The sequence below is a fragment of the Candoia aspera genome, chromosome 2 (assembly GCF_035149785.1).
Source record: "Candoia aspera isolate rCanAsp1 chromosome 2, rCanAsp1.hap2, whole genome shotgun sequence".
In the NCBI taxonomy this organism is placed as follows: Eukaryota; Metazoa; Chordata; class Lepidosauria; order Squamata; family Boidae; genus Candoia; species Candoia aspera.
The window spans coordinates 143,071,643-143,088,713 of NC_086154.1; the positions used below are offsets into that span (position 1 = coordinate 143,071,643).

Sequence of the window (17,071 nt, forward strand, 5' to 3'; positions counted from 1 at the left end):
TTAATCATCAGAGCAGCTTGACAGGGGAATCAATTTCCCAGAGTAGAAGCAAGCTCTCCTTCACTGGATGTGTTGAAACAGAGGCTGAACCACCATCTGTCATAGGTACCACAGTTTGGATTCCCATATGGAGCAAGGAGTTGGACTCAGCCCAAATCCAGAGTTGATCATGACCTTAGAGCAGTGTTTCTCAACCTTAGCCACTTTAAGATGTGTGGACTTCAACTCCCAGAATTCCCCAGCCAGAAACACTGCCTTAGGGGTTATCTAACCAACCCCCTGCCAAGTGCAGGCTCCACTAGAATCTCTCTGACAAATACTGGTGTGATGGCCATTTCCAGCTTCATGATTCTGCACTTACTGCCCAGTCCTACTGTGTTTACTCAGACATGCATCTTACCATATCCAGCAAGGCTTTTGCCCCAGGAAGTATGTTCAGGATTATAGCCATCAACCTACAGTGCTTTTGCTGGGGTGTAATGAAATGTGAGAATGACTAGGAAAGAGATGCTGCCTAGGGAATGATTTGATAAAAGGGGGAGGAGCCCACAACTGAGTAACGGGGAGAGAAAGAAACTTAGAAAGGGCCTGCCCTAACTGGTTAGGCGGTAAATATGGACAGTGGGAGATTTGTATTTTCAGACTTGCAAGATTCTGTTAATGGAGTCTAACAATAAAGTAGCTCATCTGGTCATATTTCCTGTCTGGTTTACCTGAGACGGCTGACGTGGGGCTTGATTTAAAAATCAGATTGAAAAATGTCTGATGGATAGCAAAATATTTTCATTGTTATTAATCCTTAAAAACACACTCTTGCATATCACGTTCTGAAAAGATTAGAGCACTTTCATGCTTGTCTGATTTTTAAAAATTCTTCTAGGAAGGAGAGCGCCAAATGTTCTAGCAAATATATAGTAACGTATAGCTAAAGGTACTGCATTTGTGGTGTGGGCAATATTAAAATAATCATGCCATTCCCCTCTCTCACACAAGTGAGATTATTGGTGCATTTTTTATTAAAAGGCAATGCCTGAATTTCTCCCTCTGTTCTCTCCTTGCATCCACTTTTGGTTATTCTACAGAAAATTGGTGGTTTGTTTCTTTTTCTTTTTTACTGCTAGTGAGAATAATTTGTTTACTGAGAAAGTCTCTATAATTTGCTGCAGAAAGATGGAGACAAATGTATTTGGTCAGATTTAAGGCTGATCGTCATGACTGTATTTTATAAAATGTCTTCACTGCTACAAAAGCTGCATATACATCTGATTCTTATGTGCAGGGGAAAAATACATTGTTGATTATCTTGATCAGCTTTTTTTAAAAAAGGGACTAGTATTTAAAACTGTATATATGTCCTAGAATGACTTTTGCTGTATATGATGTATCCAGTTATTGTGGCTTGTTCAATAAGCTGTGGCTTAGTGCAATATGTGAAAAACAGTAGTAGACATGCTAGCCAGGAGGAAAACAAAAATCCAAAATGCACACCTTTATTCTCCACCTGAAGATTTACCCAATGGTGTACATGTACAGGCTTTCAAGTTTCCATGTTTTCTTCATTAATCAAGGTGATTAAAAATCCAGGGAAAAAAGAAGGGGGGAAATGTGATTGATGCAAAATCTACACTGGGAACATTAAACACAATTTGACTTCTACCCTCTTCCCATTTTTCTGGTTTTGGATCATCTTGCCTGATAAAGAGTTCTTGAACACTTGAACATTGTCACAGGTTCGTTTGATACTCAAGGGTATCACCAAGACGCTCCCAAATGAGACACTGCACACAAACACCTTTTGTTCACCCCTTTTACCTCGAGGGTGGTTTTTTTACTTAGAAAACCACTAGTTACAGTATAAAAGTGTTTTTTTCTTACCTAGGTGACCAATTAATACAATTCTTTTCAACTAACCTATATGTCTATCACTATTACTACTCTATCTATTCTATCACTATGCTACTTCTATTACTAACACTACTAACAATTCTACTACTATCTTTAGAACCCAGTTCTCCTTTAAGTGGACGTCTCACTTGCTCCTTCTCTACTGTCCTGCCACAAAAATGTGCAACTATTTTGTAAATTTTCAGTTGCTGCCATAAAAATATTGCCTCAAGGGGTTTTTTGGCCTTTCTAGTGCCCATTATCTCCTGTTAACAGCTGGCCATGCCCTTTTGGTCTTCCCTAAACTCGTATGTCCTTCTGGTAAGAAACTTACTTTAAATTTGTGCTTCCTTCTGACCTCTGAAAGGAAGAATTCATGCAGATCATGCTCAAAAACTTTGCCTCTTGCAGGCTGGAGATTTGGGCTGCTGCTTGGTAAAAGAAAGCAAAGAATTGGAAGGTCTGACCAAACGACCTTCTTGAGGTTTTCCAGTTGCCAGATGACACACATTTGCAAACTGGACATGACTGTCTGCTCCCCCTTATCCACTCCATCAGGGACAGGTTCCAAGGTCTTATAAATCCTCCTTGGCCAAAGACATTTCTCCATGCTAATATTTCAGGTGGCTCACGTCTTGCACAAGTGTATCGTCCCACACAAACGTGAAAAAAGGTAATCCCACTGGCTGTTAGTGATAGATAGAGGTGCCACTCAGCATGATCGCTTCATTTCTGGCCTCTGGGAATCAGCATGATTTATCTGTTGATTAGATACCAAGGCAGTTTGCGGTTCCACTCTACCATCCTGCCAGGTGAGAGGGGGTTGTGGAAATGAAGAAGGCAGTTGTGGGCAGTCAGGTTTATTATGCAGTCCCTGAGCTGGCACCTTGCAGGTAAAGGTTGCTACCCTTTCCCCCTAGCAGACTGGAATTTAACAGGAAGAGCGCAGTAGAGGAAAATTCTTCACCAGTTGAGTCTCTGTTGTGAATCCCTTAAAACACCCCCTGATGGGATGCTATGCTTTTTGAATTGTTTCAGAGTATGAGAAGAGATGAACCCCTGAAGAGGTTGCCCCCACAACCAATTAGGGATGCATTAGCTTTTAACTGATTAAATTTACATATCACACAAAAGGAAAGGTGGCTTTTTATGAGGGTTCTGAAGTTTTTTTCTGCAGCATTTACAGTGTTTTTTAAAAATTCTTTGTTTAAAGAAAAATGATTTTCATTATTTTAATCATACCTGTGAAAAATGTGCATGCATTGAACCTCTTAAGTTAATTAAAAAGGAAAAAAAGGCACATGCCTTGACCTTCGAATGCTGAGGTGTTTGCTGATTTCCGAACTGGTGGGGAAATGTAGCCTTGTATCTAGCAACTCTCCTGGTGGCCATAAGCAGCCCAGAATGCAAGCAAGCGAAATGACTGACAGAGGAAGAACAGATGCTCCATTCCTCCTTGCCTGGTCAGCTCAGTTTCAGTGCTAGCAAGTACCTTCCCCACTGGCCAGAACAGAAATTCAGCAGGTTGGAGAAAAGGGTTTGGCAGGACTTGTTTCTACATCAGCCTACTTGGTAAAAGCCCATTTAGCTCACTGGCTTAAGGTAGAGAGTAAGGAAGGTGACCTTGACAGAGATATGCAGAAACTGTTGCCTAGGCAAAAGGGGCTGAAGCATTTTTAAGTCCAGAGCAACTTTTGGAAGTAGCTCAGGCAGGCACATCCCTGAGTCACTGGAGTATGAGTATGAGGAGGAGGAGGAGGAGGAGGTACAGCACAATCAGACTTGCAAGATTCTGTTATAGCCAGTATCAGTCAAAATAGTTTTAGCCTTCCTGATTTCTTGGTCAGGTCTACTTAGTGGGGCAGACACTAAGAGCAGGTGGCACCCCCTGGCTGAGCTTGTCTGAACTTGAAGGTTAAGCAGGGTTGAGTTTGGTTAGTTTATGGATAACAGATTGCCAGGGCTATAAGCTCGACTGGGAAGTTGAAAAACGTTCCTGCAAGAAGGAAATGGCAGTCAACTTCCACGTTGTTGCCTGAGTTGAGCTCAGTTTGAAGGATGAAAAGAACAGTGGGGTAGGCAATCTTTTGGCTGAAGGAGGCTGCACTTAAAGGTTGGGGCTGGGGGTGCTGTTAAAGACGCATAGCAAGAATTGATTTTATCCCGTTGGTAGACCCTTCCTTCTGAAGACTTCCCAGCAGGGAAAAAAAATGAAACTAGGCTGCTACTAGGCAGACTGACTCTCTTGACACATCCTAGGATCAGAAATGCTTTCTGTCCAGTCTTTAGTTGGCAAAAAATTATATGGGCATGAAATTGTCGGCCCGCGTTGCTAACCCTAGCCTGCGTTTCTTTTCTCTGGGCCCAGTCACTGCTAGTCACCTGCCTTCTCTCTAAAGTAATGGGCACAAAGTCTAAAGGATTTTACTGCCTTGGTGCCAGGAAAAAAAGGGGCAAATACTATTTTTAATTAAGGATGGCTCGTGGGCAGGGGATGAGATGAAGGCAATATGGGGTGGCAATATGTTTATGGAGTGCTATAGTATAAATTAGTGTTTCTCAACCGTGGCAACTTTAAGATGCATGGACCAACTCCCAGAATTCACCCAGCCAGCATGCTGACTGGGGGAATTCTGGGAGTTGAGGTCCACGCATCTTAAAGTTGCCAAGGTTGGGAAACACTGGCTTAGATAAAAGTGGGGAAAGGAGATACCTTTCAGAATATCTCTAGGAAAAAAATGAAGTGTCATTCTGGAACTTAACTAAATCTTGCAATCATAAGGATTACTGGTACATCTTGCAGTCTTACATGTGAGGAAGGCTTTAATGGGAAATGCCCTTTTCAATTTATGTATTTATGTATTTATTAAACACATTTATAAAGCTGCCCATCTCCCAAAAGGAACTCTTTTGATATAGTCAACTCTCTCAAATATAAGAGGGAGTCCATTTGAAATAAGGGAAGCCAACCCTTACTTACAGAGAACCTCTAATAAAATCAGTAAAGTGAGTCTAACAAAGATATATTTTAGTAGCCCGGATTGGGGTCCTGGGTTTCAAAACAAACACAGAGCTCTTTGGAAGAATAGTTTGACAGCATCTTGGCCTCTTGTTTGCATGTTGCTGGGCAGTCCTTCTCGCTTTCTTCTGTCCTTTAATACAAATTAAAGAATGGCAAGATAAATGAGAACCAACCTTTTAGGACATACTATTTTTTTGCCCAGTCACACGATCCTCAGTCTGCCTCTAATAACCATCCATTCAGAAAATACCTGATGGCTCAACCCATGTTCCCAGTCATTCTGTAGCTGAACAACAAAGCAGCCGGCCAGTTTTAACGAATGAACTGTTGGGTGAGAAGAACTTATGCTGGAGCTGCATTGGAGGAAAACAAGAGGAGTTCAGGTCCATTTAGAACTCAGGAGTTCAACTTATTTTATTCTAGGGGCTCTCTTGAGCTGTTTCCTAACAACAAAAGACAGGTGAGTGGGTTGGAATATAGAGTGAATTGGGGCCATGAGACACATCTGGACAGGGCCAGGATTTTCTCTCACTGCAGCTGGTGAAAGAAAATGGTTCTGTCCATAGCAATCCTGCATACCAGGATTTTCTAAGTTTTTTTTGTAGGGGTTATGGGGTGGGGGGAGATTTTTTTTCCTTTGTTCCTAAATCATGTCAAGCTCATCTTTTAAACTCACAGTAAAACTGTAGTTAAGAACCATCTCAAAATTATGGGAAACTGAAATGTAAGGATACGAAGAGAATTCAAGGAACTCAGGTTCTCTACTGCTGCCTTGGGTTCCTTGCAGCCCTCTTGCTCCATGGCAAGCTTGATCATCCATGGTACTCACCCAATAGGAGGGCCAAGGAAATTATTTTGCAGGCTAATAATGTCACGAGCTTATTTTCAAGGCTGAGGGACTCCTGTGCTTCTACTTTGCTGTGAAAGATGTTTCACAGAGCCCAGGACAGGGGAAATAAGAGAGAGCTTCCTCCCCTTCCCATGGTGCTTTTTTCCATCTTTTTCCCCAGGAGAAAGGAAAACAGTTTGGGAAGAGCAACATTAAGGAGGAAGAAAGCCCTAGCGGCTTTCGGAGTTTTGACCTGCGGATAACGGATGTGAAGCCCTGTGGCTGACGCTGAGCTCTAGGGAGCAGTTGAGTTTGTTGCTGCTGTACTGTCCTCCCTGCTATGCAGCAACAAGCCTGCCTGAGCTGCTCAGTTCTGTCACTGAGCTTGGCAACTGTCGAAGATTGATAGTTCTGGCAGACTTTACTTGCCTTCATGTAACATAGAATTTGATGCGGCTCAGGAGTTCTTGGCCACGTGGACCTGACCCAGGGCACTGAGGGCCCAACACATACAGGTGGTCACATGCTAGATCTGGTTTTTAACTTGGGGCAGATGTGACATGATTTCTGATGGTGAAGTTGGAAAACATCACCATCAGAAATACTAGACTTCTACTTGATAAATATAGGTGTAATAGCAGAATCTTGACAGCCTGACAGCATTTCCCCTCCCTCCCTCTTGTATCAAAGAGAGCCAAGGTGGAGCAATCTTGAGGTTCTTTCTCATGGTTTCCTGTTTTCCTTTACTAATAGTTGCTGCATATTTTCTTCAAGGCCATCTTTGTACTGCTGTATAGCATCTGATGGATAAAGTCCTTTGTTCCACTCCGAGTTAGGTTCCAACTGGGCAGGTCCTGTCAAGCTGGCCAAGGCATGCTCTTACACTGTTACCTGAGAATTGTTGATTCTGATTCTTGAGGAATTGGAAATGATCTTCATGTTTATTAGATCTATGTCCCTTGTTTAAGGTTTCATAGGAGGTGACATGTGGATGGCTCCATGTGATGGTAAATTCATTCTCAAAAGAGCGGATGGTTTTGCCTGCCTTGAAGGAGCAAGTGGTGTGCTCCCTCTTCAAGAAGCCATCACTTGACCCAACAGTTCTGTAAAATTTTCATCCAGTCTAACCTTCCCTTTGAGGGGAAGGTTGCTGAGAAAGGGGTCAGACTACAGCTTCAGAGGGCCCTTGAAGAGATGGATAATATGGACCATTTTCAGTCAGGTTTCAGGCCAAGATACAGTACAGACACAGCACTGAGTGCCATTGATGGTGGAGTCAGGATGGGGATGATGCAACCTCCTCCATTCTTCTTGATCTCTTAGTCTATCAATCATGGAATTCTTCTGGACTAGATATAGAGTTTGGTAGTGGGATGTATGGCATTGTCATGATTCTCCTGGTTACATTTAGTGTTGACAGGTGGGGGAGAGGTCCAGCCTGAAGCCCCTGATTTGTGGGTTGCCTCAGGGCTCTTGTCCTTCCTGTTTAACCTCTATATGAAACCACCTGGGTGAGGTCATTTCTTGACATGAGGTCAGGCATCATCAATCTGCTGATGATCCACAGAAGGGTGAGCAGTTACAGGTGCATCTTGGTCTGCCCATTTAACACCTCCACTACTCAAGCTGCATTGGTTATCAATTTACTGCTGAGTGCAATTCAGGGTGCTAGTTATAAACATGGCCTGGCTATCTTCATGGGACCACCTTTCTCCCATCATTTCTGCCCACCATGTAAGATCCAACACAGTAGGCACAGTTTGTGTCTCATCCATTAAGCAATGTCACCTGATGGAACTTAGGAGACATACCTGTCTTTTAGAATAGCATCTGCCCGGAGATTCAAATTCCTCCACCTGTACAAATTTTTGAATTATCTCTGAAAACCTGTTTTTTCCTCAAGCTCTGAAATAGGTTGGGGTGTGCCCAGATGATGTGTAGTATCTCTTTTGGTTATGGTATGTTTGTTCCCACTGTTACGTTTATTTTTGTTATTTTTTGTTTTTAGGCATTCTATCTGTTTTTAATCCATACACCACCTAGAATCAGTGTTGAGTTGGACAGCCTTATAAATCTAAATTACAAATAAATAAAATGTCCACTTCTTTTTTTATAAGAATTTTATTATGTTTCAAACAAAGATAAAAGCTACAGAAAAACAAAAAACTACAAAGAAAAAAAAGAAAAAACTAAACAAGTGTAGAAACACAAGATAAAATTTTTCAAAATTACAAAAAGAGGTGACTTCCGATTTTAACAGCAAGGATATACAAAAAATTTCCATAATCCCTTATTCTATATTAAACCAAAATCACATTATTTCTATAAATCATTCCATTGGCACATTATAAAAATCACTAAATACAGTTGCTTCATCCCCTTATATTAAAAGAAAAAATAAATAAACCACCTAATCAACTCCCCCCCCAAACATGACATTTAATTATTTCCTTCCTACTACTATTCTATACATTCCTGTCTACTATAATAAAGATCAAACTAAAAAACATATAAATTGTCTGCCATTGTACTTGATAATACAACAGTTTTAATGATCTTAATCATATTAAACCCAAAACCAGAAATTTATTATTTTTATACCTTAATAATCTTAATCCAAATCATTAAAGATAAATGAAATTGGCCAAACCCTAAAAACAACCCAGATAAATATTCTTAAACCCTCATCCCACTTCAAAATAAAACAGAGCATTTACATATCCCCACAATGCACACAGAGCTTTTTTCTTTTTAAAAAAAATTGGAACAGCCCAACCGCCCCCCTCAAAAACTCCGACTTCTCTTCAGGAGACCTCCCATACCTAATAACCCCTTCTTTTCCATGGCGTTCCACCAGAAGATCAGTTTCACTTATGGCTTGCAACTTGATCTCTCCCTTTAATTTCTTCAACTTGACAATCCAATCTTCATCCAGCATTTCAAGAGAAGCCCCGATCTCGCTATGAGAAGAGACATTTCTATCGCTGTTAAATTCTTCATCCACGACATCCCCAACCAGATGACACATTTTAGACCTCATATTTTCCACAATGTCTTGAATGCCTTGCGTAAAAACTTGGTAGGAATCAGAAAGAATCTGTTTGAAATCTTGTTGGACGTCAGAGAAAGTGGAAGCAGAAAACTGAAAGTTCAAAACAGCCGATTCAATGTGTAGGAAAATGCCAATATCTTCAAATTTAGTACAAAAATAGTAACAGGGAGAGAATTATTTACTCTCAATCCTCCTTAATATTTGGATGGAAAACGAAGTCCAAACTTTAAAAAGAATTTTAAAAAATTGATCCCAAAAATAATGATAAGCACCAAGAGAACCCGCTTCTCCTCACTGTAGAAAGCCTCTCGGGTTATATATACTTAAAAAAAATACAAACTGGTGATTTAGAAATGGGGTGGCAGGTCTTAAGTGTCCCTTTAAGGCTACAGTGAGGCTTGGAAATGGTGGTGTCCCAGCCTCCTGGCTAGCTTTTACCAGTTGAATGCAAACACTGTTTGCTGTCTTCTGGCTGCAAGCAGCTGTCCGGAGGACGGATGGGGTGATTCCAGGTGTTCTCCTTTGTCCGGAAAAACACTCCTGGGCTTCAGGAAAAATCTGTCTGAGCCTGAAAAAACTGCCATGCTGTCAGTTCTGCCCACTGAGCCCACAGGCACAGCTGTTCAGTCCACCATGTCCCCACTGGAAGTCCTAAAATGTCCACTTCTGATTGTGTTTTCCATTTGAAAATAAGCAGGACAAACGTTGTAGCCATGCTTGGTCCTTAAAACAGGAAGATGTCTTGCTCTGGGCTATCTTTTGTTTAAGCATGGGTGCTTTTGTAGCCCATCGAAAGAATTTCAGAATCTTGATCTGTGAAGTCTAATGATTTTCTCAACTTGACCAATGTTTTCTTTCAGAAAAGAGTTTAGAACTGCAGTTTAAACTTTGATCATGCCAATTAAATCTCACAGTTCTAGCTGTTGTTATCACAGGAGAATGGGTTCAAGTTCTGTTCTCTCTCCTTTATTTCCATAGCTGGCCTCTGTTAGCCTCTCAAAGGGGGGCCAAGAAGTTGACCGGATGAAAGCCAAGAATTGGGAGTCCATCTCACTGCTCCTGTACTTGGTGAGTGTCCTAGAGGGTTAGATGTCTGGATGTGTGTTACACTGTGGTTGAAATAAGTAAGAATTGGATTAGACTGCTCTAATTTTCTTTCCAGATACATCTGTAGGCAGAAGTAAAAGCCTCTAAGGTAGAAGTGGGGAATTTGTGACCTGTAAGATGTATTGAACCATCTCCCAGCAGTTCAAACTATCACAATCAATGGTGAGGGATGCTGTCTGAGCTTGGTAGCTGGCGGGCCAGACATTCTCTATCCCTGTGCTAAAAGCACAAGTTTGCTGAGACCAGGAGTAAAATCTGATCCAAAAATTATTCTAAGGAATATCATCAGACCCACCCTGGTCTGTTTTTTCCTCCTTCCCTTCCTCCTTCCTTTTGCATCGTGCCTATGGAAGTGTCATCTTTCTACAGCTCTTAGAAAAGCTGTGAAGCTTTAGAGGGCATTAATAATCATGATAAATACTGTTGAGAAATGCCGGTGCTGATCAGATCACTTTCCTGGCACCTCCTTTGGTTGGAGAGCGGTGGTAGCACCCAAGTTGAATGCCGGCATGGTAGTATGTGTGCTCCAAATTAAAGGACCAGAGAATCATCGATGTGATTGATTTTGTGCCATCAAGTCATTTTCAAGTCCTAGCGACCATTCAAGATCCAGAGAATCAAGTCCCTTCATATTAAGAATTTGTCTGTGTATTCATAGGGGTAATTGCCCGTGTGTAAACAGATATTTAAGGTTGCAGCATTTTAGCTTGCTTCCTTCAGAAATCCTTGAGAGCACATACAAGAACTCTCTGATCAATGAAAGGCTCTGCCCATGTGCGAAAGTTACATTAGAACAGCTGGCCCGTATTCTAATCTCTCCTTTATAGGGATACTCGCTGCATCTGGATAGCAGCCTCCTAATACAAAAAAATCCCATTTGTACTCAATATATTATATGTAGATTACCTACTTGCAGATAAAGATTCTAATATGGCAGGGGAAGTAGCCTAATTTTGTTTGGCAGCACGCCAGATACTGTGCTGCTACAAGGAGCAGCATAAATTGAGAGAGTTAAGAATTACTGCTTTTTATATTTTCATGGACATTTAAATAATTGACATTGGCCTGTAATTGTAATAAAGAGACAGACTGACTGACTGATAAATCTGGTTGTACCTTAAATATTTTAATAACTTTTTTTTTAATCTGTTCAATCGTGGCAAGGTATGTTTTTTCAGAAGTGCTTTGCCCTTGCCTCCTTCCCAGGGCTGAGAGGGAGCGACTGGCCCAAGGTCACCCTGCTGGCTTCGTGCCTCAGGTGGGACTAGAACTCACCATCTCCTGGTTTCTGGCTTTAACCAAGTCACCAAGCTAGCTCTCTTTAATAACTTAGTGTATCAATACAGCATTTTAGCATTTCAGCAGTTTGGTATATTAGGATTTTTGTACTTCATTTATTTAGTAATTCAGTCTTAAGCATTTAGAGAGCCTTTTCTTTGGTTCCTTTTTTCCTAGTATTTTAGAATATGTACGAATATGATATTTGAGATTGTTCTGTGCTAATCTGCATCATTGGTTTAGGAATGTCTTTTAAGCTTTGTAACTCTCTGAACTGTACACAGTCTTGATCAGTGACCATAATATGAGTGATGAATGGAATAAAAGCCATTCCATTTGGGGAAACCTACTTTGGAGAGAAACTGGGGGAGAGTCCCTTAGGCCACTGGAAGTGGTTGAGTGCAATCATCATAAAGAAGATGCACCAAGTAATGAAAATGAAAAGTGTTGCACCATAAACTCCTGTCCCCTTTTTTGGGATGTTTACCTTCGTCACAAATGAGCATAGAATCTGCAGCAAATAAGCCAACCTGCATGACATGACTTACACTATGGGAAAACAGTTGTTAGATGTCAGATGTTTTTGTTTACAAAGAGAGGAATTGGTCAATACCAATAATGCAATTCCCCCCCCCCTTTTTTGGCTGTACTAATGTATCCTCCTCCAGGGCAGGAAGCGGCAAAGAATGACAGAGAGAGAGCAAATATGACTCCTTCTTGGGGGTCTTACTTTTACTGGGCTGGACATTTTGGGTTGGTGAAAAGAGGCACCCTAGTAGGAAAAGAGGCATAGTGGTCCTTGAAGCAGCTCAGGTGATGCATCTCTATTAGGAGCTCCCTTGGCAGCGGAGATAGTTATTGATCTTCCAGCTGATGGGAGGAGACGGCTCAGCCAGGTAGGGCCTGGCTTCCTTGGGTGGGATTTGATATTCTTCATTGGCCACACAGCTTTGTCAGCAAAGCAATTTAAATGCAAATATTTCCCTCTGGAGTGTGTGAATGAGTTAGCTGGCCTGGCATTTACTCATTATCCCAATCAGAAGGGGGATAGCTGCTTCGTCAGCATCACCTTTGGCAGGGCCTCTTTGCTGGAGTGACTCCTGCTGATCATCAAGATGTGCTGGAGGGTCAGCAGCATTCTGATTCCTGATTTGTCCAAGGGGGAAAAAGAATGCTACAGACTGTATCACACTCAGTCAAAATCAACAGACAAAGAAATGGAATCTCATTCCCTCGATACTTTCAGAAAATGGTTAAATACAGCAGGATTTTTTAAATGGGCCTTAAAGCTGTGGAATTGCCATAGAAACAGGGACTCAGGTATAGATTTTGCAACCCAACAAGACTGTAGAACTGGCAAGAGTTTCCAGTTGTTTGAGATGGACTTCATCTGTCCTTCTGTGGTCTCTATGGTCCAAGCTGGTTTTGCAGGTTTCTGGAACATTATTTTAACACTGCCACACGTTCATCCCTGGTAAAGCAAATGAGTTTGCCTTCTGCAGGAAACAAACTCTGAATGTGATATATCTTCTTTCTTTACAAGGCACGGCATGGGTCCTGCCAGAGTCCAGAATAGAATCTGGATATTTCAGCAGGCAGGGTACTTGACTCTGATTTGTTTGTTGGCTGGCAATCTTAGGTAACCTAGTACCTTATTTCTCTGCCTTATCTCTGAATTTACATGTCTCCTACAGCTGGTGGAGGAATCATCCTTCTTGACCATTGATATGCTGGAGACCTGCTTCCCTTACGTGCTGCTGCGAAATGCTTACCGCGAAGTCTCCCGGAACTCAGCTTTGAGTCGTCTCCCTGCACGCTGAGAAGCCTTACCTTCTGGTCCTCCGCCTGGATCGCAGTTGCCTGCCAGCGCATAAAGGCAGAACATTTGGAAGGTGTGGAGAGGAAGGACAGTGGATGCTTTGGCCAAGCTATCTCTCTGACCCCTCAGCGTATTGTCTAAGGGGAACAAATCCCAGCTTCTTGAGTGCTTAGCTGACATTTGATGGGCTTTGTTTCAGCCAGTATTACTACTGGTCTAATGTGTATAACCGTTTGATGTTTGCCAAACCTTTTCTGGGTACTTATTGCAGCTTTTGCAGCCTTTAAAAAATTTCTGCCTTGACTGGCCAGCTCCAAAATGAGCCCCCAAATGCTCATTCCAGTCACCTTTATAAAAAGTAAGTCTAAAGATTTTTAAACACACACTGATTCTTTCCATCTACCTATTCTGATTTCCCTTCTATAAGTTTAAGTTGTAAGCTTCTTAAGGTAGGCACCAATCTTGTAAAAAAAATTATATATATATTCATTCATTCCACAAATAAAGTTGTGACCCTTAAGTCCTGTAAGTCATCAATGATTACAATAATCACCCCTGAAAAAAACAGCCTAGAATCTCTTATTCCAAATATGTGTCAGAAAATTTAACCAGTTTGTTCTTTTTTTTTCATTTGAAAACAATCCTGGGAATTGTCACCATGGAAAAGGGAAGACATTCCTTATACTATTTACCCCTTATGTCCTTCCCAGCCTGAATGGCATTTGCTGCACTGGCTGGAGACGGAAGCTGTAGTCCAAAGCTTTTAGACTGGGCTGATGATAGGGAGTAGTGAGTTAGGTTTACATGTGCTAAGCCATGGTTTCTTTAACAAACCACAGCAGCTGGATCACACAAAACTAATCTAAAAGCCATGACAGAAGAATGGTAGGAATCTTGATGACCCTCTAGTCATGCTTGATACCTTTGGGTAATAATAAATTTGGATCTACCCGCAAATCCCTTTGTCTCTTTGTTCTGAAGACTCCCGGCTTCAGCTGGACTAATGACATCTAGCAGAGCACGTAACGTGTCCCATGTGATTTTGGGGATGAAGAAAGAAACACAGTATTGCCGTATATCGTGAAATTTATTACATACATTATATATGTGTGTGTGTGTGTGTGTGTGTGTGTGTGTGTATATGATTTTATGAGGATTTGAAAAAATACAGAAACAGAGAAGAAATAGAAAAAGATTATAACAGGGTAAAAGAAAAGGTGAGTAACGAAAAAGAAAGAAAAAGATATCTAAAGGAGCGACTTCCGACCTTTGCAGCAGTTACAAACATAGCAATTACCATCTCCACCCTCCCATGTTGCATATCATAGTTCCCTTCTTCCCATAAACAAACCTTTTTCATCAATAAATCCCACTGGAATATATTTTTAAACAGCTATTTCAGTAACAAGTATTTCATTGGTCCTCTGTTTCTTAAGGCTTTATCGTGGTTTTTTTTTTTGCAAACAGCTTTGGGAATCCCTGACAGAATCTGCTTTTGAGAAAGACAACTTCAGAAAGGGGATGATTGGGAGCAGAGAAGCAGGGAGTAAAAGGATGGTTTAACTCTCCTGCCTGCAGGGAATTACCCTTTTCCAAGCGGCTTCCTTCCTGCATGTGGCAGTAGCTCCCTGTTTGTGTTTGCCTTGTTCAAGTATATTAGAAAGGTGAGTCAGAACGAGCCTCAGGCTTCCACAGCGTTCCCGCATTGATGGAGGTGGGGGGGGGGCATTCTATCTGCCCTATGCATAACTTTATCCTTTTTTAATATGTCCCACTGCTTAGTCACCTTCCCTGCCCCCTCCCTCCCTCCCAAGGTAAAAATTGCAAGATTTTGGAAGTGGGTCATCATTGCTACCTGGTTTGTAAGTCCCAGCATTGTGTAAGCCTGGCTTTTAGTGGGGCAAGAAAGAAGGTGGCAGGCTCTAAGTAGAAGCCTATCATCCTGACCAAAATATGAGGTTGGGGCTATATAAATTACCACTCTAGAACTGCAGGCAACCCCCTTAAGTACCTAATATGCTCCAGAGCCTCCCCAAAGTTGCTACTGGATTTCAATAATAATAATAATAATAATAATAATAATATGATGATGATGATGATGATGATGATGATGATACATTTTAAGGAAAAACGCACACACACACACAAAGAAAAAAGAGGCCAAAAGGAAAAATAAAGGTCAAAGTGGATAAACAAGGAATTGACCACCCATGAAATTAGGTTAAATTTTTCAATATTTCACTCATTAGTTTTAAGTAACAAAATATACCATATAATTTTAAAAACGAAAGATCATTGTTAATATCTAAGTAATATATAAATAGCAATAATCACAGTATAAATCATAAAATGAGATTAAGAATTAAGTAATTTCTAATTAAGCAATTGAAGACTTTACATTAACAGAAGCCCAAATGTTGGATGTGATACATGCCCATACATAGAGTTACAATCCAAAAATGGTTTCTGAATGGAATTAAATTCTGGCTCAGATTACTGCTGAAATGTGAAGTTATTTTGGTTATTGAGGTGTGTTCCCAGCACTTAATTAGCCATTCTTCTACAGAAGAAACCATCTACTATCTAATAGGAAGTGTAGACTCTCCTTGGAGCAGTTACCTTGTACGAAGATAATTCAGTTTACTTCGTGAGAAGGGAAGGTTTAGTAGTATTTTATTTAAAAAATAACAGATTGGAAAGGAAATTAACCTGTTAAAATTTGTTTCACTCAATTATAAATCATTTTCCCAATGATTTTTAATATGATGGGGAAAATTATTAAATATCTGGTGAATATGTGTATTATTTACATAAAATATAAATTTAATCTGTTTGTCAGTACTCCACCTATATTTTACAGGTGACCTTGCCGTACTCCTTCCTGGTACTCCTCTCTATATCTATACAAGTGTTTCTCAACCTTGGCAACTTTAAGATGGGTGGACCAACTCCCAGCATTCCTCAGGCAGCATGCTGGCTTGGGAATGCTGGGAGTTGAAGTCCACCCATTTTAAAGTTGCCAAGGTTGAGAAACACTGATCTATACCATTCATGGTATACCCTCCCTGAGGGCCCCCTCAGGGAGAACTGCCAGGAGAGAACCAGTTCCTCATGAAACTGGTTGTGTTGTTAAAAAAAATAAAACCCAACCAGAAGCACTGAAAAGCCAGTCAGCTTATTCTTTATGCCTGGTCTGTCTGTCCAGAAGAGGATATTGTTTTGGTTGGGGAAGACAGAGGTAAGAGCAACCAATACCTTCCCTAGGAAGATTGTTTTAAAATGCTGGTGCTTTTAGAGTAGAAAAGCAGACTTGAGGAAGGGAGAAGAGAGGTTTATATTCAGGAGGAATGATACTGAACATGTGATCTTTTTCAGTACTCCACTACTTGAGAACAAACCCTTAAACTGAGGGGCAATCAGAGAAAAGCAGATATTTTTTTAAAGGTGTAATGATTTTACAGCTTGCTATGCCAAATATTTTGTGGTAACTTCTGGCATATTTATATATATATATTTAAACCGACAACTGCCTGGTCTTCCAGCGGCCGTGCTTGAGGTCCTGCAGTATGACAAATGTTATTTGTCTCTGACTCTTGTGTACTTGGGGCACCTACAGTCTGCTATAGACCCTGACAGTAGCACCCATCACCTTGGCCTTTTCTTTCTGGTGCTATCAGGAGAGTGATCCTACTAGAAATCAGAATGGATGAAGGATGCAGTTTGGTTCCCAACCACTTGATTCTGCTGAATTAAAAATAGAGAATATATGGCTATGTTTCCGGGTGCTGGATATGAACATACAGAACTCTGTAGTGCTCCATTTGTAAAGCTCCCTCCAGCATCTTCCTGGCAATTGGAGGAAAACAGGACATAAACCTCCATGTCTTTTAAAGCAGGGGTCCCCAACCCCTGGACCACGGACCGGTACCAGTCCGTGGCCTGTTAGGAACCGGGCCGCACAGCAGGAGGTGAGCGGTGGGTGAGCGAGTGAATTTACAGCCTGAGTGTTTACAGCCACTCCCCATCACTCGCATCACCACCTGAGCTCCGCCTTCTGTCAGTGAAAGCAAGCCCATTGGC

The 17,071-nt window shown here is 41.2% G+C and overlaps 1 protein-coding gene across 1 annotated transcript in view; it reads left to right on the forward strand.

Moving 5' to 3' along the window:
• NCKAP1L (NCK associated protein 1 like) overlaps nt 1-13,948 on the forward strand; it is a 79,483-nt gene extending 65,535 nt beyond the window's left edge. Inside the window, exons 30-31 of the mRNA XM_063293957.1 lie at nt 9,766-9,855; nt 12,867-13,948. Of these exons, the coding sequence (XP_063150027.1) occupies nt 9,766-9,855; nt 12,867-12,992 (216 nt within the window). The 3' untranslated portion in view covers nt 12,993-13,948. The remainder of the gene's footprint in view (nt 1-9,765; nt 9,856-12,866) is intronic.
• Nucleotides 13,949-17,071: the final 3,123 nt, after the last annotated feature.